This window comes from Pyrgilauda ruficollis, unplaced genomic scaffold (genome assembly GCF_017590135.1).
Source record: "Pyrgilauda ruficollis isolate IOZ18807 unplaced genomic scaffold, ASM1759013v1 scaffold7, whole genome shotgun sequence".
NCBI lineage: Eukaryota > Metazoa > Chordata > Aves > Passeriformes > Passeridae > Pyrgilauda > Pyrgilauda ruficollis.
Genome location: NW_024528821.1, coordinates 5451184 through 5473873, shown reverse-complemented (window position 1 = coordinate 5473873; position 22690 = coordinate 5451184). Strand labels below are relative to the sequence as shown.

Sequence of the window (22690 nt, the reverse complement as noted above, 5' to 3'; positions counted from 1 at the left end):
ACATCTGCTCCATGTTCTCAAATTTTCCAGTGCCAGGCACGTCATCCTGCTGTCTGACCAGGATTTACTGTAGCCAAGAGAACTTTAATGGGAATATATGTCCAAAGGAAAGTGGGGAGTGTCAGGGTGACCCCCAAAGGGCTGAGGAGGGTAATGAGGGAAAGTTGTGCTGTGGAACAGAACTCTGGAAATGAGGAAATCACAAGCTGTTGAGTTAGATAAACAGCACCATGGCAAGAGGGGTTAAGAAAGGAGAGAACATGTCAAAAAGAGCCTTGGGAGGGTGAAGGATGGATATTCATAGTGGGGAAACAGAGACTGGAAGAATGAGATGCATGAGTACAGTGATACAGAGGGACTGGTGGGCATGAAGTGGGTGATGATGTGGGGGGTATTTAATAGTGTCAGGAAAATACCCTTGTGGATGAAATAAACACAGCCACAAAATGCCATCAGCCTTAGATAAATTAGTAAGCATGGAGCCCAAGAAAAAATGTTTTAGCTTTCTATAATCTACTCTCTTTCTCTGGTTATTTCTGTTCCTAAAGACTGCCTGAAACTCTCAGTATAAACAGATGAAGAGATGGAGCACCTCTCTTATGAGGAAAGGCTGAGACAATTGGGATTGTTCAAACTGGAGAAGAGAAGCTTTGGGGTGACCTAGCTGTGGCCTTCAGGTCCCTGAAGGAAATTGATGGAGAGAGATTATGTACAACAAAGATGGAGAGAGATTATTTACAAGGGCCTGGATTGACAGGACAAGGTGGGAAGGGCTTAAAATCAAAAGCGAGTGGGTTTAGACTGGGTATTAGGAGGAAGTTCTCCCCTGTGGCGGTGGTGAGGCACAGGGTGCCCCGAGAAGCTGTGGCTGCTCCATCCCTAAGTGTCCAAGGCTGGGTTGGACAGGGCTTGGAGCCACCTGGGATAGTGGAAGGTGTCCCTTCCCATGGCAGGGGATGGATCTAAATGGTTTTTAAGGTCCTTTCCAATCCAAACCATTCCATGATTCTATGGTTAATGCCCTGTTATAAGGCAAACCAGATTTCCCACTTCTTCCCAAGAGTTAGGAGCCTCAGCGCTGCCCACCAGCCAGTGTGGCACCTGCCCTTCCAACCCATTTCACCACAACCTCCTCTAGGTATAAACTAGGGCCACATGTAGCTATTAAAGCATTCTGAAAACGTTTGGTTTTATTCTTTATTCCCGGAGCTGCCTGGGCCTGCACAGAACCACCCGCTGCTATTTCTGCGAGCGAGCACAGCTCGGTACGAGCTCAGAGGCGGTATTTTCGCTGTGTGGCGATCAGCCGGCGTCCCTCGGCCAGGGAGCCCTGCAGGACGAGCACGCTCCGCTCCCCTCACGCCGGTCCCCTCACAGAGCCGTGCCCGAGCGGCCGCGGCCCGAGCGCTGCGCCTGCGCCCTGCGGCCGGGCCCGCCTGCGCTGGGGCCGGGCGGGGAGAGCGGCCCGGGGCCCGCGGGGGCTGCGGGAGTCACCGGGAGCAGCGGGCTCGGTCCGCCTCCGGAGCCCCGGGATGCGGCCTCGCTGCTGCGGCAGCCCCCCCGCCCGCGGGCTCGGCAGGGCCGGGGTAGCGGCGGCTTGAGGCCGCGGATGGGCGGAGCGGGAGGAGCCGGAGCCGCCGCGATGGCTCAGGAGAAGATGGAGCTGGACCTGGAGCTGCCGCCGGGGAGCGCCGCGGCCCCGGGCGACGGCGGCGGCCTGAGGCGGTCGAACAGCGCCCCGCTCATCCACGGGCTCAGGTGAGGGGCCCGGGGGGCTCCCGGCCCGGCCCGGCCGTGCGGGGCCTCCGGGGATGCTCCGCGGCGCCACGGGGAAAAGCGGGATCCTGAGCGCTGTCCCAGGCTGGGAGGGTTTTAGGGAACATACCAACGTATGGAGGGGTGCGAGGAAGTCCGGGAAGATAGGCTTTGGTTTTACTGAAACGCTTTGTTTTCACCAAGGGCTGCTGTGTGTTGAAGAACACCGTCCGCAACGTCAGTTGTGGCTGTTCTTGTGCATCGAATAACAATCGCGATGATTTCTGTAATGGATCCGGTCTGAACAAAATAAATCACTGCTCTGTGTACGATTACAACAGTAAATGCTTTCGGAACAGTCAGGCAAATTTGGTCAGGAAGGGTCTTTTCACGGGACCTTGACGTAAGTTTTACATTTAGTGTAAAGCGGTGTGTCAGGTGGCCAGGAATTTTCCTGGGTGCTCCTAATTTCTGTAGTATGCATTACTGGGAGAAGTACCGTGTGCTGTGTAGACAGTTGTGCCTGGATGTTGCCACCAGCCTGTGGCAGCTCTGTTCGCAGCAGGGTTTGGGTGTTTGCCAGGTCTGGCTCTCTTTAGCCCACAGGACAGAAAGTGGCAGTGGCAGGCAAGGGCAGGTGAAAGCTTTCAGACAGGTAGGATTTCTTGTACAGTTTTGTTTGGGTAAGTTTATAACCCAAAGGGCTGTTGCTTGTCTCCTCTGGGCTGTTGAGAACTTGGGGGATGCCCCATCTGCTACATGGTGTGGCTTCCATCCAGCTCTAAGGTGGTCCATGTGCTGCTGCTGTTAGTAGCATGTCTGCATTTGGGGAGTGCATATTGACAATAAGTTTCATAAACTGTAGTATATTAAATGATAAGTACTTCCTGGTGGATTGATTTTTTTTTTTCCCTTTCTGTTTCTGTAAGGAACTGGATATCAAGAGATGAATAAATCTCGCATACATGTTTTACCAAAATTGTTAACAATGTCTGACAGTTCAGATTAAATACTACTTCTTGTGATTTAATGCTAAGTGAATATAATTTTGATTATTTTACATAGTCACAATGGAACAACTCCCATTTTGTGTTTTGATGCAGTATGGAAGGGTTGTATATGGCAGCTCTCCCCTGGGAGGTTTCTGAGCAGGTAAACTAGTTGTGTAACTGAGACAAGACATTTTTAAAATCTCAGCCTTTTGTAAATTGGAAATTGTAAAACCCTTGACTCTTTAAAAAAAACCCCAAACAAATTATTTAGCTCAGGGTTTGGGCAGAGAGAAGGGTAAGCCTGAGCTCTTGCCTTGGCACTGTGCATATACTATGGGTTAGGTGTTCATACAAATAAAACTGAAATGCCATTGAACTAATCTGAGGTGGTTGCAGTGGTTTGCCTGTTAGTTTGGAATTTTCCACCAGAATACTGTTTTTGCAAGATTGCAGCTCTTGGCAAGAAACTTCAGTTTTTCCCAGAATGGCTTTGTTGGGTAAACTGAAACAAAAGCTCTTGCTCTTACACAGCTTGCTTTTTCTCCTCTGCCTCCTGTTTTGACTTCTTCATTTTTTAGTTAGGAACTTGGAAAATGAGTTGCCATAGATCCAGAGAACAGTTATAAGTGGAATATTTTAGATCACAAAAGTTACATTTCACAGAACTTCTAACTCTTGTTTTTGTGCCAAATAAAATTGATTTTTAATGGGAACTGTAGTTTTCTGTGAAAAGTTAGTCGGAGATCTGACCAGTTCTGGTGTTTTTGCAAGGGAAATTAAAGATAGGATTATTTGTAGGTCTTTTTTCTCTCCCTCTCTGCCAGTTAGCACTGAGTATTGGACTCAGGCTGTGGTAATGTGGGACAGGATTGTTCCAGCCTGTTTTCTTGACTCAGACCCTGGATTTCAGGATGTGCTGTTTGTCTTGTGTTTGCATGCCAACCAGTACACTTACACTGAAAAGAATTGTGGCTGGCCTCAGCCAAAACTCATCTCTAAACATCATGTCATGGATCCCTTCAGTTTCTCCTCTTCCACCTCTGTCAAATGGCAGCTGTTTGATATCTTGTGGGTGTGAGCTGAGTGAAACTTCTTGGAAAATTGGAAATGATGTCTGGTCCTGTGTACTTGACATTTTGGAGAAGGAGAGTCTATGCATTTTTCTTGGCAGAAAGTACAGTGCCTATGCCAACTGCTGTTGGCTTTTATTTCACAGTATAAACTTTATTTGTTTTTTATTTACAGTTACATAAAACCTGTCTAAAACTTATGTGTCTAACTGGTGTTTTTTAAACTAGAGGATTCTGACAATGGTGTGTCTTGAAAGTGCAGTAGGATTATCAGTCCTTACAGCAAGGTAGTGCTGTTGGTCAGGTTAGTTTTAAATAAATTGTATTTTGGGGGGCTTTTGTTCATCCCAAGTTAGCAGCTGAAACAAAAAGATACAATGTGAATTCTTGTAATTTGAATCTTATTACAGTCTCACATTTGGATTTGTTCACCTTTTCAGTTCCTCATTGATTTTTGGGCATGGGGATTGTAGGGTTGTGGCTTAACATTTTTTTTCTAGCGACCATAAAATTTAGTTTATTTCTGCAGTCGCATTCATTAAATTCTGATCATTGGCTGTTGATAACATTGATGATGACATGACCAGTAAAACTTGCTTTAGGAATCAATAGAACTAAAATTGCCTTGAGAAAGAAGTTCATTTTGTGTCAGATAAATAATCCTATACCATTTCAATGGATACGCTGCTCTGGGGCCTTAAAAACTGGGTTTACTCTAAGTTTAATTTAACTTTTGTTGGAAAAATGTTCAGAAGATATTAAATGTTTGTAGTGATAAGATTTATCAAGATGCTGTATTTTTTAATTCTGTTTTATCTGTGGGATCAAAGCTTGTTTCAGTTACTGCTTACAAGCCATTTATACGTTTGTTGTGTTGAATACCATTTGAAGCAATACACAAGCAGCAGCCATTCCAAACATAATAAATCCCCACAGTCTAAACAATTCTTCAATTATTCTGAAGACACAAAATGATTAATTGAAATCATTAAATGAAGTAGCTGGGAACTGGAGGATGAACGAGTTGATTTGCACTCTCTGCCAACAAGCTAAAAGAGTTCTTACCTACCTGTCTCTGGAGTGCTTTGTCTCGACAGGAGAGCTGTCACAGCACTTGGAACTGAGCTGATATGAAGAGGTGCTTTGTTGTATTGCACTAAATACACGGATTCTTACAGTGCTTTTTGCTAGGAAGGAAATGGCTTTTGCATTTGACGAGTGTTTCTTTTCGCAGCGATAACTCCCAGGTGTTCCAGGCCAGCGTCCTGCGCACCCGCAGGAACAGCACCACGGTCATGAATCGGCACAGCCTGGTAAGGACACTCCTACACCGAGCCCACAGGTGCCAGGCAGAGTATGCAAACAGGAATAAACAAAATTAGATTGCAGTCTGTGAAACTAATACCACATTGCTTTCAGAAACAAGACTCTAGACTGTGACATTAATATGCTGTAGCTGTAATGAAATGTTACTTATAGATCATTGGGCTTGGAAAATGCCTGTATTGCATTGTGATCATAACTTTGCTTGTAAAATAGATGTTCCAAGGTAGAGTGAGAAAGGTAGCTTGCTAAGAAAACTAATTATATAACTGTACTGTTAACAGTAATCAATGTCTTAAATGATTTCTGATGCTTAAGAAAAAAACTTCAGACAAATACTTCAGCAAGGTTGCATCTGTAGCAAAACCAGAATAGTTATGTATAAGAAAAGATTGATGGAAAATCCTTTCTCCTGCTGGGATGAAAAAAACGAAAGAAAGTGTTATGGTCAAGATTTCTTAATCAAGTCTCTTTCTTCATAATTTTAGGACAGCAGCTTAGTGTAAATCTGTTTGGGCTTGTGGTCAGGCAAGAGGAGAAAAAAACGAAGGCAAAAGCTCAGTTTGTTGTGTTTACTCCTGAAGATCCTCAGTTGTTGGGCTAAAAAGTGTTAATTCAGGATGTCTTGCCCAGAACTTGCTGGGAAGCAGGAGCTAATTCACTGATGGGCTGCTCTTCTGCCTGTCCCTCATAAATGTTGCAGACTCCTGGATTTAACCAGTGTTTCCATCTTCATGGGATGATCCTATCCCTTCCCCTCACACTAATGTTATTAGAAAGTGTCCTTCTTCACTCCCAGCTGACCAGGTGCTGACAAAATACATGAAGTTTTACTTACACTGAAAATCAAGTTCCCCACTGACTGCTAGATCAGTGCCTTGTCTGCTTTGAAATGCTCCTCTGAGTTATGATCTGGGTTATGGTTCTGTTGAATATGGCAGAGGGGATGGAATTGGAAAGGATCTTGGAGATTCTCATCCTTCTGTGGTCTTAAACCAGGATCATCCACAGATAAATGATTTTGTGACAGAATTAAGCTTTCAGCATCAAGTATCCTAAGCAACCTTCCCTGGTATTCTTCCTATAGCAAAGAAGTACATTTAGTTTTATGATTTTAGAGATATTCTAAGGAGCTAGAGCACATCTACTTTTGTAAATTAAATTTTACTTAAGAAGGTGATAAAGTGTCTTTCAAAACCCCCTTCTGGATATTTAAGAAAACTAATCCAAGTTTTACTGCAGTGTAAACTGTAAGAGGGTTAAAAGATTCAGTAAGCAACTGAAACTTCTTTATTACAAGCATTACAAGTACAGCTTAAATTTTATGTTCTTTTAAACTTTGTGGAAAAAAAGTTAATTAGTGTTTGTCTAATCTGTGTGGTGTTCCCTGTCAGGGGAACAGCATGAGTTGCTAAAATCTCTGGTAACTGGAGGTCATACATGATCAACTCCATTTTCAGTGCTGTCCCAGTTGCTCAGCTGAATTCCACAATCTGATTTTGGAGTAGCTTCTCCAAGTCTCAGACTTCAGCTGGTTTATAGTGATGACTGCAAGGGCAGTGGTGCCGTTTGGGCTGGGGCTTGATCTGCAGTTTTCTGACACTACATGGAATTGCCAAGGAAGGGTTAACCAGGCTCTGCAGTATCTGCAGTTTATTTTCTTCCAGGAGATACCAGTGAGTAAATGTTTTGGTGTTTTTTTTGATTTGTTTTGCACGGCTGGGGTTTTTGTTTTGTTGCTTAAGCAGAGCAGTTGGGTCTGTGGTTAGATGTTTAGGTGCTATTTCAGCAGAAGCTGATGTTAAATTTTTTCTATTTTTTTTTTTTTTTTTTTTTAAGCCAGGTAATTTCCCGGCTGGGTTCAAGTGTCTGTGCTGCAGGAGGCAGAGGGCACTGCAGGGCAGGGCAGAGGCACTGGGGCAGTCCCTGCTCACCTGGGCAGTGGCTCCTGCCAGCCTGACACTGCTGAAACTTTACCTGCACTGGAGCACAGTATCTGACACACTGGAGTAGGGGGGAAGGTCATAGCATAATAGTTTGTAATGTTTTTATTAAGCTTTTTGCTCTCTTAAAACAATGGGGAATTGAGTAGCATAATTTTAATATATAGGTTCAGTTTAGCAAGTAGCCTTTGAAAGTGACAGATGTTTCTTTTCACAAGAATTAAATCAAAGGTTGCAAACAGAGCAAAAGTGAGTTTTACACACTGGCAGAGCAAGGATGATGACTTGTTGGAAATAAAATGTAGGATCCTCAGAGCTGTGTTAGTGCATCAGACCCTGCAGAGGAACACTTAATTTTCTTTTTATATTTTTTGTTTTGTACTGCAAGCCACTGGTTTTTTTTTTTTACATATTCTATTAATGTCAAACCTTAAAGTATGTGGATCACAGTCATAAAATTAGAATATAATGAGTGGAACAAATGCATTTCTGCTGTGGAATGACAGAGTGAATAGGCAGGAATGCACTATTGTCCAAATCCTTTTCTCTGTGTGAAAATCAAGGTCATCTCAAGGTCTGCATTGGCTGGTGCAGCTTGGAGGAATTTTTATTAAGTGCACAGGATTTTTGGGAACCCAGTATAATAGTAAAGCTGACCTAAACTGGACCTTAAAAGTAGCAAATCAAGATTATAGTTGTTAGACTTTAGTATTATGTATTATGATGACTAAATTCTGGCACAAATGGTAGTCATCCTCTGTCTGAGCCTGATAGGCTGAATTCTTTTGTGAGAAGCAGGGTGTGATGTCTTTGTGTTTGTTTTTTTAGAAGGAGGGTTCTGGATGTGTGAAGCATTAATAGTCTGTGTTAACTTACCCTGCCAGGCAGCAAAATCCTTGTGTTCTCCATGGCACTGATTAGAAGATGGTGCAGTAAGAGTTAACTGAATATTTGTTACTTCTCCAGCTTCAGCATGATGAAGAGCTCTAGTAATGTTTTGTGAAGCAGATGGAGCCTTATAATGAATGAAGTATAAAAACACCTATAATAATGCAAGCCTTACTTGCTGAACACATCCATTACATCCATTTTGAAAAGTCACCTTATTTTTTGGAAGGATTGTCATCTTACAGAGAAGTTAAACCTCTATTCAAGGCTTCGGTTTAGAATTTTTGTTCCCTGAATGGCTGTTACATAAATAAACTGAGGGCTGACAATGTGAGGGGTGGGAAATTTATGAAAGAAAATTATATTTTGAGAAAATAATCACTTTAAATTACTCGGTTTTGGGTGTGCAGTTTTAGATCATAGCATTCCAGTGAGATCTTGATGCAAAACTGTCAACATTAACAGAAGACCATTTTTAGTGACGTCTTCTCTGATTTCACCCAGATTGGTGAAGCTCTTGAGAAACCATAAAGAAAGTGTTTAACTCTTTGTTAGCCTTCTAATAGCTGATTTTTTTCACCTGTCAAAGTACTCATTTATAAGCAGACAACAATCCAGGAACTTTTTGTACAATTCGTTGTTTTGGCTTTGTATTTTAAAGATCTATTGGGAGCTTTCTGGACCACTTAAATGAAAATAAATATTCTGAGTCACATAAAGGAACGTATATATGCCAACATATATACTAAGGGTGACAGTGTGCTAGTGAAAAGCAGCTCCATTCTGTGGGGAAAGCTGTCAGTTCTAGTTGCCTGGAAATGGAATGGAAGCCAGGCTGATACCAATTAGCATCTGTGAGCTTACAAAGCAGTATAATGTGGAAATACATATTAACATGCAAGAATGCATGTTAACGTGCAAGAATGCAACCTTCTTGCAAGTAAGCAATGTAGGTTATGTATACACTGAGAATGTTATAAGTGATATGGTTTTTTTTTTTTTAAATTGGGTTCTTTTCAGTTTGGGGCAACACTAGTTTACTAACATTTCTGTGGCACCTTTCCCTCCCTTCTGCTGTACTTCTAATTGTATGTGACTTTGTTTTGCAGTTTGTGCCATCATCTCCTATCCGTATTCCTAGCAGCCGTCTTCATCAAATCAAACAAGTAAGCACAGATTCTTCTAAATGACTTTTTTATCGGTAGCTGGGGTTTTTTGCAGTTGATGTTTAGTGTCCTTCAACTGGCTATAGATTTTATTTTCAAACTGCCTGCCCAGTTCCACGTTTCATGAAGCAAAATGCATCTTACAGCAAGGAGAAGATTTGAGCAGACGGAGGATTCTTAAAATGGACATTTTAGAAAGGAAACCTTTAATGTAAACCCTTAGGGTAAAGTTTCACCAAGTTTTTGGCAGCAGTGCCAGCATAAATATTCGGGGCCAATAACAGAGTGTTCCTTAACTTGTGTTGGCACAAGACTCTTGTGCAGCCAGAAAATGAGCAGGATAAGGAAGCACTCTGGCTGAAAAATAGTCTGTACTCTTCTGGCTGGGCTATTTTTCATCTGTATAATTTTCTTATCCAGATCCCTGTACTTGTGCTGTCACAGCAGGAACAGAGGGGGAAGGGCAGCAGAGCAAACACTCGGGAAGGGGGGTGGAGTGGGGAATATCTGAGCAGGCTCAAATAGCTCTGCTCCCAGCCAGAACACTGCAGGCTGAAGACTCCAGCTTTAAAATCAACAAGCTCCAACTCTTGTGTCTCCTTCATTTTATATCTCCACTTTTTGACAGTAGAAAGGTTATAAAATGGGCTTGAAGATTCTTATTTTCTTTAAATTTTTTTTGTCTGGCTAGTTTTCAATGGATAGGCTTGTTTTTTACAGGGTCAAAAGTTAAGAAAACAATTTAATGCTTCAGGCAGCATTTTTAGGGTATGGTGCCTGAATGGTGGAAGGTACTTCTGCTTCCTACCTCGGTTATTTAAGGTAGTTGCACAGTAATCCTGAAGAAAATAACTGCTTGCTTTCATTATGTAAATAATTTACTGGCTTGAGTAGACTCTGAAGCACTCGGGTCCATTGTACAGCTCTTTTTATCAATATAAAAACACTTAGGATTAATATGTAAATATCATAGAATCATAAATTAGTTTGGGTTGAAAGAGACCTTTAAAGGTCATCTGGTCCAACCCCCCTGCAGTGAGCAGGGAGATGTAATGAGAATATGCTGAGAGCAAAGGAATGAACTGTTGTGGCTCTGCTCTATTACCTGAAATAAAATTTGATAATTCAGTCTTCTGGAAAATCCTTCTGCATTCATGTTTGTGTCGTCCATTTATTGAAGCAAACAGTGTAATTTCCTAATTTGTGTTTGAGCATTGGATTCACTAGTTGGAATTAATTCCATGTCCTGTATACTCACTGAGAACCTGTGTGATTCACTTCTGACCTCTTTCAAATCTGAGCAAATTGTCACACAGGTGAAGAAGTTAGACTCTTCCTACTTATGGTGAGGATTATGAAGATGTTCACTTGAACTTTTACTCTTGAATTAGGGAACCTACTCATTCACTGAACAAACTGGGTAGCATTCAGTTAATTTTAAGGAATGGTGTCTGCCTAAGAGGAGATTGAGTCATGTTTGTACTTGGTGTTAACGTTTAGTTTAATTTTATATATTTGATCCATTTTAATAATACTTTATGGGGTGTTTTTTAGAAAAAACCTCACTGACTCCTGAATTTATTGTGTGCAGTGCAGTGTATTGCAAATGAGAGGCTGACAAGTGTCTAGTTAGTCACTAATCCATAGAGTCAGGTAAGAATCCAGCCATGTTTTTGAGGTTTATCTGTACTAGCATCCCCTTTGTAAAATGAAATTACTCAAGACTGCATAAAGACGCTCTGGCATGTGCAGAATTTCTGGTTCATACTATCATTATTCAGTTTACTTCTTGGTTAGTAATGAAAATAAAGCTGCTTGGGAAACAAGCAGCTCACATAAGCTTGTGAGCTTGTGTGACCACATGATGGTCTCTCCTGCTGCATCTTTCCCATCCTCTCCTCCTCACTCCTTTCCATGGATGAGAACTTGAGGTTATTGTTGCTTAACCGAGTTGAATTAAATTTTCCACATGCCAAAGTGAAGTGAAACCCCAGCTTTTCTGATTTGCTGGAACAAAGTGGGGGTTTTTTTGACCTTACTTCTTCATGTGCTAATCTTTTAGGAGGAAGGAATGAATTTGCTGAACAGGGAAACCGTTCGTGAAAGGTGAGCTCTAAGGCAAAGCAGAACAGTCACTGCAGCCATCTGTGGGCCCAGGAAAATACATTTCTTTTCTTCTTTATAGAGAAGTGCAAGTAGCAATGCAGATGAGCCACTCATGGGAGGAGAGCTTGAGCCTGGTAATGCATTCATGCTTTAATTTGTGTTTCTATCATCAGTATCAGGACACTAGAGACTCTCTCATGTCAACATTTCCTTTGATAGTTTGACCTACAGTTAAGTTGTTAGTATAGTACTGCTTTTGATCAGCAATTTATCACACTAACAAGGCATAGAATTATCAACTGTTCAAGGTACATGTGGGTTCCTTGGGCTGCTGTGTCAAAAGGAAATTGCATGGATGTCTGCCTATTCAAATTTTCTTCCATGTTCTGATACTCTCCATGTAATGTTTAAGGCTTTTTTGTTTTTGTTAAGCATAAGCTCATAAATGGCTGCCTAATAATTGTTGATATGATGGAGGATAACTTTGGGATTTCACACCAATCAGCCCTTTTCTTGTTAAGGTACCTGCTCATAAGATTAATTAAAATGTGTACTGTTTACAGAGTGACAATGATTTTGAAAAATCACTATCACCAAAGCAAGTAGACTTTGTTCCAGTTTCTCCAGCTCCTTCACCTACTCGAGGAATAGGAAAGGTGAGCAAAATGTGGTAATAATGGTTTTATCTTAAGTAGAGCTAAATAAATTCAACCAAATTAGTAGCAAAAGATTAAGCCACCTGCTCCTTCCTACCTCAGCTGCAAACAAGAAACTAGAGAGTAAATAAAACCCCCTAAAACCCCAAACCAGAAAATACCAGCTGCTCATGTTGTGGATGTGAATTTCTGTGGAGTGTTCAGCTGTTAGCCTGTGGTTAATAAAAACCAAATAAGTCTGTTTAACCAGAGTACAGTGAAATAAGTCTGCATGAAAATGGAATCTGTCCAATTTTAATTTTTTTTTCTCAGTAGCAAAAAGTGATGTCTCAGTATAACCAATGATTGGTTGCTGGATTTGATACTGGATTTATTTCTCTGCAGTTAAGCATCAATTGTTACATGGGAATGATACAGTATTTCTAATAACACAAACTCTTTTCCTCTCAGCAATGTTTCTCACCATCTTTGCAAAGTCTGGTGAGCAGCAGTGGGTTGCCTCCAAGTCCCAGCCCAAGTCCAACAAGGAGATTTTCAAGGTAAGTCACCAGATCATAACCATGACAGAAAATTGATGAAGCTTGTTTATAGTAGGCATTTGAAATACCAGAATTTGTTGCATCCATAATTGATTTCTGAGCACAAACACAATTTCATATACTCATGCAGACTTTAGATTTTACAGTGTTGTAAAACATTTGTCAAAATCCTCATGTCATAGCATTGGGAAATGGGCTGCATTGTGGCATCTGTCTTCCCAGTGTAGTCTCTATATTGCTCTCATTCACATATTGAGTAACTGAATTCTGAGGGAAAGAAAACACAAACAGATTTAGGGTTGGTTACTCCTTTGAGTGATGTGGGCATACGATTAAATTTTACTAGGCCCTCACAGTTCAGCCTGTCATCTGAGATGTATTCAGTGCCTGGATGAGAGTTTTTAGACTGCCCCAGCTGTGAAATAATGTAATTAAACATTCCTGCTCAGTTCTGTGCTTCCTGGCCTATCTTCAGAGGGGGGGAAAAAGGGCTTGTTTTGGATAAGCTGTTTAAATGCCTATTTTCTTAGTGGTTTCCACCCAGTAGTTTGTTTTATGAATATATTTTGATTTTTTTTTCAACCTTTCTCTTTCAATGGTGATCTCAGTGCAGCTTTTGTCTTCTATTAGCAGGAGAAGCCAGAGCCCAATTAACTGCATTCGACCAAGTGTTCTTGGATCAATCAAAAGAAAAGGTACAGTATTTGGGTTTGGCAAATACAATAGGCCAACTTGTTAGTTATATAATAATCCATATAGCTTTCTTCATAATTCTGTCCTGTTGGCTGGTAGTTCAAAAAGAAACTAGAAATAGAACATATTGCACATAATGAAACAGATAAATCATTAAATTAGATTACGATTCCATAAAGCTTTTAATTCCATAAAGCTAATAATTGTTTTGTTTAATTCCTCCCCATTGCCGTGGTCATGTAGATGTGATAAAAAATCTGATGTAACCTGCTTAACAAAACAATGAATACAACTATTGGTATATTTAACTTAAACAGAAAACTTTGAAAGTCCTGGTTAACTGAAGCACACAGGTACTGTACATTTAAAATAACTCTTCAAAACCCAAAGCTGATACACAGGCCTGGTAGGCACCTTACAGCTTTATTAGGAAATGTTTCTCTGTCTTTCTGCATTTTTCTTCAAGTTTAACTTCTGGAAATCTTATTGCACCTATTTTTATATCTTCAAGCTTCACCTTTGTTACGGAACATCTCTGGCTCTGAGACAACTTTTAAAACACTTTCATCTGAGTTCTGTCATAGCCTTTTTAAGCATATATCTATCCTCTCCTCTTCCAGAGTGTTTGGAAATCAAAGTCAAGAGAAAAGTTTTGTGATAATTCTGGAGCTTGTTCCTTTTCCTTATTTTCAGCTTCTCTACCCTGTTGGAGCTGGTCAGTGAAGTGATAGCTGTATAAACTGAAACAAAAGGATTATTCTTCACTACTGAAGAATAAATATCTGATATCTAAGCTTAGGTAATTATTCACTAAACTGTACTGAAGCTTGGACAAAATGGCTCCAGAAAAATAGTCTTTAAAATTTCAGCATCTAAATTCTATGTTCAACATATGAAATATTGTAAGTTTGAACCTCTATTCTGTTTGCTCTGTAGAAGTGCATTGAAAATAGGTTTTAGTTTAAGTGAATTGTGATTGTTACCACTCCGTATCTCTTCCCAAAGGTGTGACAGAGATGGAAGATCACCCAAAAAGATTATTCCAAGGATCTACCACCATGCTAACCCCCGAGGCTGCACATCAGGGTGACCTTGGGGCATGGTAAATCTGTGCTCTTTATTGTCCCTTTCAGCAGAAACATTACAATTTTTTTTTTTTTTTTTCTTGGGGCATGGTAAATCTGTGCTCTTTGTTGTCCCTTTCAGCAGAAACATTACAAATTTTTTTTTTTCTAGCAGTGAGAATGCTTGAAGTTTCTTGTGCTTGTTTTTGTCTTTTTTTTTTTTTAATAGAGATATCTCACAGTGTTACTGCACTGAAATTATCACAGTGAACAGGCAGCAATGTTCCCTAGAATTCTGCAGTTTCCAGGCTTGGCTGATAACATGGATTATGAGCATGTTTAGGAAAAGACACCTCATGGATGATAGCTTTTGGAGTCCGATTCAAATTGCAATCAAATGTGAATGCTGATGCTTTTTGAGTGAATTGGGTTTTTCTTCTTTTCCCTTGTTCTTAGTCACAGAGGAACATGAGTCTGTCTGACCCTCCCTGGAGGGTCAGAGGAGTTGGGAGGAGATAAAAAATACTTTGTTAAAAATTGTAGTGATTGGTAATAGCAAGGGATTTTGATCTAGTGTTTATTCAAAAGGTTAATCATACATAGGGTGTGCCCACACAACTGTCAAGGGTTGTTCACTGTATTTCTGTCTTTTTGCCTCTCAGCTGATGTACAAGTCATGCAGAAGCTTTGAGCAGCAATATAGATGTTTTAAAGGTACTTTAATAACATATCGTTTTTGCACGCCCTATTTACAGTGGGATAGCAGTGTGAGTTCAATTGCTGCCTCTTGGTGTAGGAGATGGTAATTTTTTAAAAAATCACTTTGCTGCTATCACTGATGGTAGATCAGCTGTAGTTTTGAATTTGTGTCCAGTGAAATATGTAGTACAATGGAAGATGGACAATTTATCATTGGCTCTCTTGGCAAAAAGGCCTCTGGCTGTTGTGCTGGCCCAGGGCTTTGAGGATGGAGTAAAGCTGCAGTGGATTGTTCAGTCTGGAACTTCTGACCTGTGCCCCATTTTGGGTGAGCAGAGGAGAAAATGGGCAGTGTCCTGTGTGGGTCTAGGAGTGGCTGTGTGTGTAGCTGCAGGGGGATTTCAGATCACAGGGCTTGCTGCTCCTTCAGAGCTGCACGTCTGTGTTGAGAATGGCTTTGTGGTGATTTGGGCTGGTTTTGGGCACTTCCCTGAGCCAGTGCCTCGTTCCTCAGCCCTGGTGTTCCTCTGTTTTCAGTCTGTCCTCACACGCCCTGGATGACAACAGGAGCAGTGCAGGCTCCTCCTGTGACTCCCCAGCTGAAGTTGGCACCAGCACAGACTCTCCAGTGTCACTCTCTGACTCCAGATCCCCGTTTTTGCCAGTGGATCTCATGGCCAAGTTACCAATGAACTGAGGAGCAGGAATCTGCTGATGGACGCCGGGATGCAGGCGGATATCGCCCCGACTTTCTGTTGTGTGTAACCCATTCTGTTCCTCATAGGAACTTCCAGCAATGTCATTACTTCTAGAAAACTTCCAGAACAGTTCCTTGAGGAGGAATTCACCTTTCTAGTGATTTGTATGACATTTACTACAATACAGAAGCATTTGGGCTGCAGACACCTTGGGTGCTCACGTCAGTCAGGCTGCTGGTTTGCAGTGGATGTGATCTCCTTGGCATGAGTTACAAACACTGGACATGTCTCCTGCTTGTGGAAGACTTGGCTTGCCAGCAGCCTGTGTCCTCCCTGCCTGTGGAGGAGCAGATAACTCACGTTTGTCCTCAGCCTAAAACCAATGAAACAGCTTATTAATTGTTTCTACTCCCAGAGTGTTAGATCTTTATATTTTTTTCTTCTTCATATGAAAGGGAGACTATTGAAGGGGGGAAATTGATTATTATTAATATTATTGTCTTCTATTATGATTGGCTCTTAATTTTGTGTTCCAGTGGATGTCAGAAAATAACGAGTTGGTAAATTGTCAAATTTATATGTTGGATTTCATTCATGATCATGACTGCTGTTGTGACTAAATCTAAATTAGGTGTGGAACATTTTTCTGGGGTTTTGTATCTGGCGTTTGTTTCTTTTTCTTCCCCATTTAGATGATGTATAGGAGTGGTAGATGCTCTGTTAAAGGTCTTTTAATAGGGAAAAATAGTGACAATATTTGGAACAATGCATTAAATCTTGGGATTGTAGTATTTAGTACTTCAGAAATGAATTATTTTAAGTCAGTATTTGTCCTCATATATGACAGATACAGTGAGGAATCTTGAATGCCTTTTTACAGCCTGAGGCCATCAAACATATTTAATCTGTGTTTAATTTCCTGATGTTGCTTCCTCAAATAATGACATCAAGTAATTTCTGCTGTTGAAAACTTCAGATGCTGATTGGAAGCCTGGAATCTGGTAATCTGAGATGCTTGAAAAGTCATTGTGTTGAGACATCTTGATCTCAACTCTGAAATTCCCCAACCAAGAGGAAGAATTTGCAGACCTCCCTTATGGACAGCTGTCTGGGATTTTGCAGTGACACCCTCACTGGGGCTGTGCAGCTGAACTCCCCCAGCTGAGTCCCTTTTTGTACATGTCTGTGCATCTGTGCTATGTGGTTTCCAACCTTCTCTCTAGAGAGGTTAAGAATGAAGCAAAATGTTTTATTTTTAAACGCTAAATCTTTGTAGTGTGTCATAAAGTGAGAAAAGTGTGGAAACTTCCTCGAGTAGGAGAACAATGTACCCTGAACTCTGCTGTGAAAGATTCACATGGATGAAGCTTTGACAGCAGCCATCAAAATGAGAAAGGGGTGACTTGGAGAGCAAAGACCTGGCGACCTGAGGGCCAGTGACCCATTTCTGTGTGTCCTTATTGTAGAGAGAAAATAGAATGTATTTAATAGTCTGACTCTGTTCTAGTTAACATACAACATGGTTTACTTCTGGTATCATTCCTCTTAAATTATTGTAATAATCACCCTGCTGGTTGCAGTCCCTCCCTGAGTCCAGCTGCCCTTTGTCCCCAAGCAGAGGCACATGGGAGTGCTGGGCTCTGTTTGCTCTCTCTGCTGAGGCAAAGTTTGGCTTTGCAGTTTCAGGTTTGTGCCAAAGAGTTGCTGTGCCACCACTCTTCTGTGGTGACAGCAAGACTCTTTTTTTTTTTAAATCTTGCTTATTTCTTAAGAAGGAACCTCCTGGTGTCTCTTCCAGTCTTTGCTAGAAGACACATCAGTATAGGGGGGTTTAATAGCTGAGTGTGGGTCAACTTGTCTCTTTTCTGTTGAATATTTATGCTATTTTTCAAATAAGTGCCAATAAATGGAAAAATAAATGTGTTTTACTGTTTCTGCACTTTTTTAGATGACCATAGTCTTGTTTCCATCTGGGATTAAATGCTTTCTTTTAAAATCAGAATATCTATTGTAATTTACTTCCACACAGTCTAGTTAACATGCAAGCAGGTATGAAAATCTGCAGCAGACTTACCTTGTTTTCCTTGTGCAATGCTGTCTTGCAGGTCTGTGACAACTCTAGGAATAAAGAAGAATAAACCCAAACACTTTTGAATGTGAGTTACATGTGTCCCTAGTTTATACCTAGAGGAAGTTGTAGTGAAATAAAGAAGTCAGAAGCTTCTGCCTGCTGGTGGGAAGTACTGAAGGTCTTAACTCTTGCGAAGAAGTGGGGAGTCTTTGTGGTTTGCTTTAATAGGGCAGTTAATCATAGAATTATGGAATGGGTTGGGTTGGAAGGGACCTTAAAAACCTTTTCATTCCACCCCCTGCCAGGGGCAGGGACACCTTCCACCAGACCAGGCTGCTCCAAGCCCTGTCCAACCCAGCCTTGAACAGTTCCAGGGATGGGGAATCCACAACCTCTCTATGTCAATTAATGCTATTGGAGGAGAGTGAAATAGTTACTTATCTGCATCTGTTCCTTTCCCTGCTTTTGCAAAACAGAAACTGCATTGAAATTGTGGGAAAGCATCTCAGTGTTTTATCCCCATGTCACCAAGAAGCTGCAGTTTCACTCCCTGGAGTCCTGTGACACATACAGAGGTTTTTTCCACTGAAATGAAAAATTCTGGAATCAATTATACTCCAGAATATGTATCTGGATACAGGGAATCAGGATGTTATACCATGCACATAATCAACCCTGTACTTGTCTAGTAACTCAGCTTTTAATATTGCCTCTGCTTCTCTCTGGGATTCTGCCACGAATGGCACCTTCCAAAAATCACACTTGGGTTTGGCACTTGCTTGGTCTGGTTGAAAATTTTCCTGCAGGATTTGTTGGCAGTTAGATCTTGGGCCCCTGTGTCTTCCCTGACAAACATTGGTGTTTCCTTCCTTCCACCTTCTCCAGAGTGACAGTTGCTGAGGGAACGTCGGTAACCGTGCCAGTGCTCAGGGGGCTGTATTTTTGGAATGAACCCTGCAGTGGTTGCTGCATTTAGCAGAGGGATAGATACTTCCCTCTGGAAGAGAGGTACAAATGCCAGGAAAAATGAGCCTCTGCCTGAGCTAGATTGATTTGCAGGATCTTCTGTGTGTTGCCAGCGAGGCAGGTGACCTGAATGCTCAGCTGAGCAACTGCCCAGGGTCCTGAGGCCAGGGTAAGAACTTAATCCTAAATTCTTACTTCTCACCTTTTTTTCAGAAAACTTGAATGTAAATTATCACCAACCCATAGAAACAAAGCAAGTCTTCAAAGCCTGGTGAGACTGAGATATTTCCATTTATAGATGTGTGCTGTGGTTCCAGTGTCAGTGCTGTTTGTGAGTCCAGCCCTGTTGTGCAATGATTTGCTAGTGAAGTGAGTGGAGGGACCTCCAGCACTCCCTGAGACTGAGAACAGCTTGTGCCTCCCTTAGCAGTCATCATTTCAGAAATGTTCACTTTATGCTGTTGTATTCTTGCATATGCTGGAGTCATAATTCATTTACTTAAAATAGAGAGCTTCAGGAGTCATAATTAAACTGTGTGAGCTCTTCCTATCCTCTTTTAAGCAACCTTTCCCATCACCAACAGGCAGATGGAGTTTAAGTTGATCCCTTTTCTCCTGGAAGCAACAAGTTAAAATATTTGTACATGCAACTGAATGTTTACAGCTACAGCAGAGTAATTAAAACCTTACTGACACAGAGAGGAGTGCTTGGCAAGAATCCTTTTCAATAACTGGGTGTAAAAATTGTCACCTCGGGTTAATTTTCTAGGAGTGATTGTTTTAGCAGTACCAGTGAAGCCTTCCCATTTCTGCATATCTGGAGGGAGCATCCTTGTTTGATAAACTTGAGAGCAGTTGCCATCCAGCCCAGGCCTTGCTCAGGAGATTCTCTCCCTCTCAAAGACCCAGACCCCACACACATGCTGAGACTGTTTCCACCACTGGGGCTTTGTGGCAGAAGCATGAGAGAGGAGGTGAAAAAAATAAGCTGAAGGAGAATAACCTTGTTTGACTTTCAGTAGCTGGCTCAGGAGCAGAAATCTCAGAAGGAGGGAGGAGTTGGGTGCATTCAAAACAAAACCAAACACAGCCTCCACACCCCTTGGTGCTGGCTCCCCTGTGTCTCTCAAGGAACTGGTGAGACATCCCCAGTGCCACAAAGATTCCTCATCTAAATAAATCTGGCATTTATCAAATTTAAAATTCTTCTGTTTGTTTTCTTATTATTTTATTTGCTTTGTTAAGAGCCTTAGAAAATGCTTGCTATTTCCTTCCATGACAAATGGTTGTATGTAAAATGTTTAGAATTTTGCTGGATGTCAACCCAGGTAGGAAGAGCTGCTCAAGAGGAAGCAGGTTTTGCTGCAGGGACTAATCTTTGGAAATGTGGCTCTCCTGGTTACTTTTTGTCCTTGTATGGAGAAAAATCAAAGCCATGATGTGCACAGCACACGTCAGGGTTTGTGGCACAGAAATCAGGTACTGTGTTGTCTCTCAAGCCACTTTAAATACAGCTCGCACTGAAATCGCTGCAAGAAACTTCCTGCTAAAAATACATCACCATCCTTTCATTTAAAGTGCATTCACTTCAGCAGTCGGTTTGGATTGTGGAGATTCCTGGCACATTCCTGAGGGAAAGGCGCTAATGGGTTTGGTGGTGTTGATGGAACAGGGTTTTCTCCCTGCTGCAGTTCCCTCTCTTGATGGTGGTTTTTTGTTTGTTAAAGCAAATGTTCCTCTGATGCCTTCATGTTCATACCTCAAGCCACTGACTGTGCCGTTTTCTAGAGAACACTCTCATTTTGTTACTGTAAATCATATTTTGCTATTGAAAATTTTATGGCTAATTTTTTTCTCTTTTTAAACTGGATTTAAAATGGATTTAAGTTCCATTACAGGGCGCCTGTCACTCAGCTATACCTTACCAGCCTTTTTCCTCACACTGAGGAGACACCCATAGCTGCAATCATGGTTGTGCTCTTGCTTAAATTATTTCTTTGCAGTCTCTGTTGTTTTGAGGACCAATGTGGTCGCTTTGCCTGCATGTAATTCCACATTACATCGTCAGCGTGGCCGTACAGCTTTGCAGGTTTCCTAGAGCTGATGTGCATTAGCTGCAGCTCGTTATCCAAGGTAAACAGCTCGTTAGCGTTCGGTGGAGAGCTTCTAAAGAAGACAAAGATACACCCAGGAGTGAGTAAAGCCCTTACTGGGCTTTACTGACACGCTGCGTGTGCCTGCTGTGTTCATTCTCCAGCTCTCCTTTGGGGAGGATGCACTTGTTCTCCAGGCTCCTTTCACTGCGGTCCTTATCTGGAAATGGCTCTTGCTGACTGCGTGGCGATGGTTTCCTGATCCTCAGCTCCTCTGGGGCAGTGACGAGTGACTGGTGGGCTGCTGGCAGCAGTGAACTTCACTTTCCTTCAGTGGTTTCAGTGTTAATTCAATTTCCTCAGGCAGCACACTATGCCTGCAGGAAAGAGACTCCAGCACTGTTAGCTCTGGCTGTTTCTCCTCCAGCTCTAGTGAGAGATGGTGCCTTCCCCACCCCGCAGCAAGCAGGTGAGTGCCCCTTTCCCAGGGACACAGGAGGGAACCTGTTTTCCACTCGGCCCCTCTGCCTGCACAGCTGGCAGCAGGGTCAGCAGCAGCACTGCTCAGCCCCGCGTGCTTTGCAGGACACTCTGTTCCCTTCTCTTCCCTCTGCCCAGAGGGGCTCATGCAAGGTCAGAGGGCAAAGCACCTGAGCTGCTCCAGCCCAACAACTCAAATCCCACCTGGCAGAGACGATTCAAGGTTTGGGGGTTTTTTAAGGCCTCCTGTACAAGAGGGTTTTTAAGACCTGATCCTTAAATTTGATGTTGCTCTGAGTGTAAGTTTGAAGTGTGGGAGTCACACTCCTGACAAAGGAAAGGGGCGATGGAACTTGGCATTTATAAGGAAAACTGTTATAAGGAAAGCCAGGTATATTAAGCGTACATTGACAAATAAGGACTAAAATACAATGATTTATTGCCAAACCTACTTGACAGCCTGTTTCCAGTATAGGCTTGTTGGTCATCAGATACCTGTACATATTGGCATAAGATGAAATAACATATGATTGACTTTGACAGTTCTTAATTGGCTGATTGCAGGATTTCTCTGCTTCTTTCTTGTTGTTGTTGTTGCTGTTGTTGAAGGCACCATTCTGTGCATGGGCTCCTCTTGGAGCTGCTGCAAACATCCATGTAGAGCTGTTTTAAGAGGAGCAGTGACTGTTCCCATCTGACAGCAATGTCCCATTGTCTTCCTGGGGCATGTCTTGAGACATGGCAGCAGCAGCAGCAGCTCAGCTTTTCCCTTTGCAGGGGTTGATTTGTTTCAGGTGGTGGAAATGGAGCCCCTGCTCCCCGGGGCTCCATTATCAGCTGGTGCAATGAACTGATTCCCCTCCTGTCCCTGGAGCTCTGCAACAGTGCACCGGGTCTACTGAAGTTTCAAGCACTCTGTGATTCACTCCTCCGGAGAAACACGATCACCTGAGGATTTTCTGAGCCAGACAAGTGCAGACACCTAGAGAAGATCATGTACCAAGCCATGGGAGTGACGCTGCCCAAAGCGTTCCCACTTCCTCTGCCAGCGCGGCTCCTCCGTGCCATGGCAGGCGTGGGTAAACACCAGGATTGTTTCTGCTGGATGATCTCAAAGCTCTCCCAGCTGTCTGCTGAAAACACTTGCCCATTGCAAGGAAATGACTGTTTGTTTGTGTTAGGAGTCAGGAATGGGAAATGACGTGATCACTTAACTGTTTTTCCTGGTGTTTCTAAGAGGTATATTCAGTGTCTCGGGTCTTATTTCCAAAGGTGTTCAGTGTTTTCTGAAACTCTAGTATGTAAGTGCTAGAGGTGTGTGCATGCACATAAATATACATAAAATCAGGAAATATCTTCAAAATCTTGTGTATCCACCTGGTAACATTTTACTGGTGCCCTGCTGTGACTGTGCAGGAACATAATTTGATATGTTCTCCCTCAGTGCTGAACTGAAACAGTCCCCAGGTCTTGTTTTCATAACTGGGA

At 42.1% G+C, this 22690-nt stretch overlaps 1 protein-coding gene across 5 annotated transcripts; it reads left to right on the top strand.

The window, feature by feature from the left end:
* The first annotated feature begins 1428 nt into the window (after positions 1 to 1428).
* On the top strand, positions 1429 to 17594 carry LOC121363111 (P2R1A-PPP2R2A-interacting phosphatase regulator 1). 5 transcript variants are annotated; one of them, XM_041485217.1, is made up of 11 exons: positions 1429 to 1758; positions 5052 to 5130; positions 9081 to 9137; positions 11200 to 11243; positions 11323 to 11377; positions 11807 to 11899; positions 12350 to 12438; positions 13069 to 13133; positions 14137 to 14233; positions 14858 to 14909; positions 15432 to 15559. In XM_041485217.1, the coding sequence occupies exons 1-10, from the start codon at positions 1610 to 1612 to the stop codon at positions 14859 to 14861; spliced, it is 732 nt and encodes a 243-aa protein (XP_041341151.1). In that variant the 5' UTR covers positions 1429 to 1609; the 3' UTR covers positions 14862 to 14909; positions 15432 to 15559. The 5 variants fall into 5 exon arrangements, with proteins under 5 accessions (XP_041341151.1, XP_041341148.1, XP_041341147.1 ...); XM_041485214.1 differs by lacking the exon at positions 14858 to 14909 and having other exon boundaries at positions 13072 to 13133; positions 15432 to 17594; XM_041485213.1 differs by lacking the exon at positions 14858 to 14909 and having other exon boundaries at positions 15432 to 17594.
* Positions 17595 to 22690: the final 5096 nt, after the last annotated feature.

Excerpts from the sequence above, each read along its gene's own strand:
- LOC121363111 (XM_041485213.1), top strand. The coding sequence starts at position 1,610 with ATGGGCGGAGCGGGAGGAGCCGGAGCCGCCGCGATGGCTCAGGAGAAG. Across the intron at positions 11,244-11,322 it reads AGGGAAACCGTTCGTGAAAG|AGAAGTGCAAGTAGCAATGC; the intron begins GTGAGCTCTAAG and ends TCTTCTTTATAG. Across the intron at positions 13,134-14,136 it reads TGGATCAATCAAAAGAAAAG|GTGTGACAGAGATGGAAGAT; the intron begins GTACAGTATTTG and ends CTCTTCCCAAAG.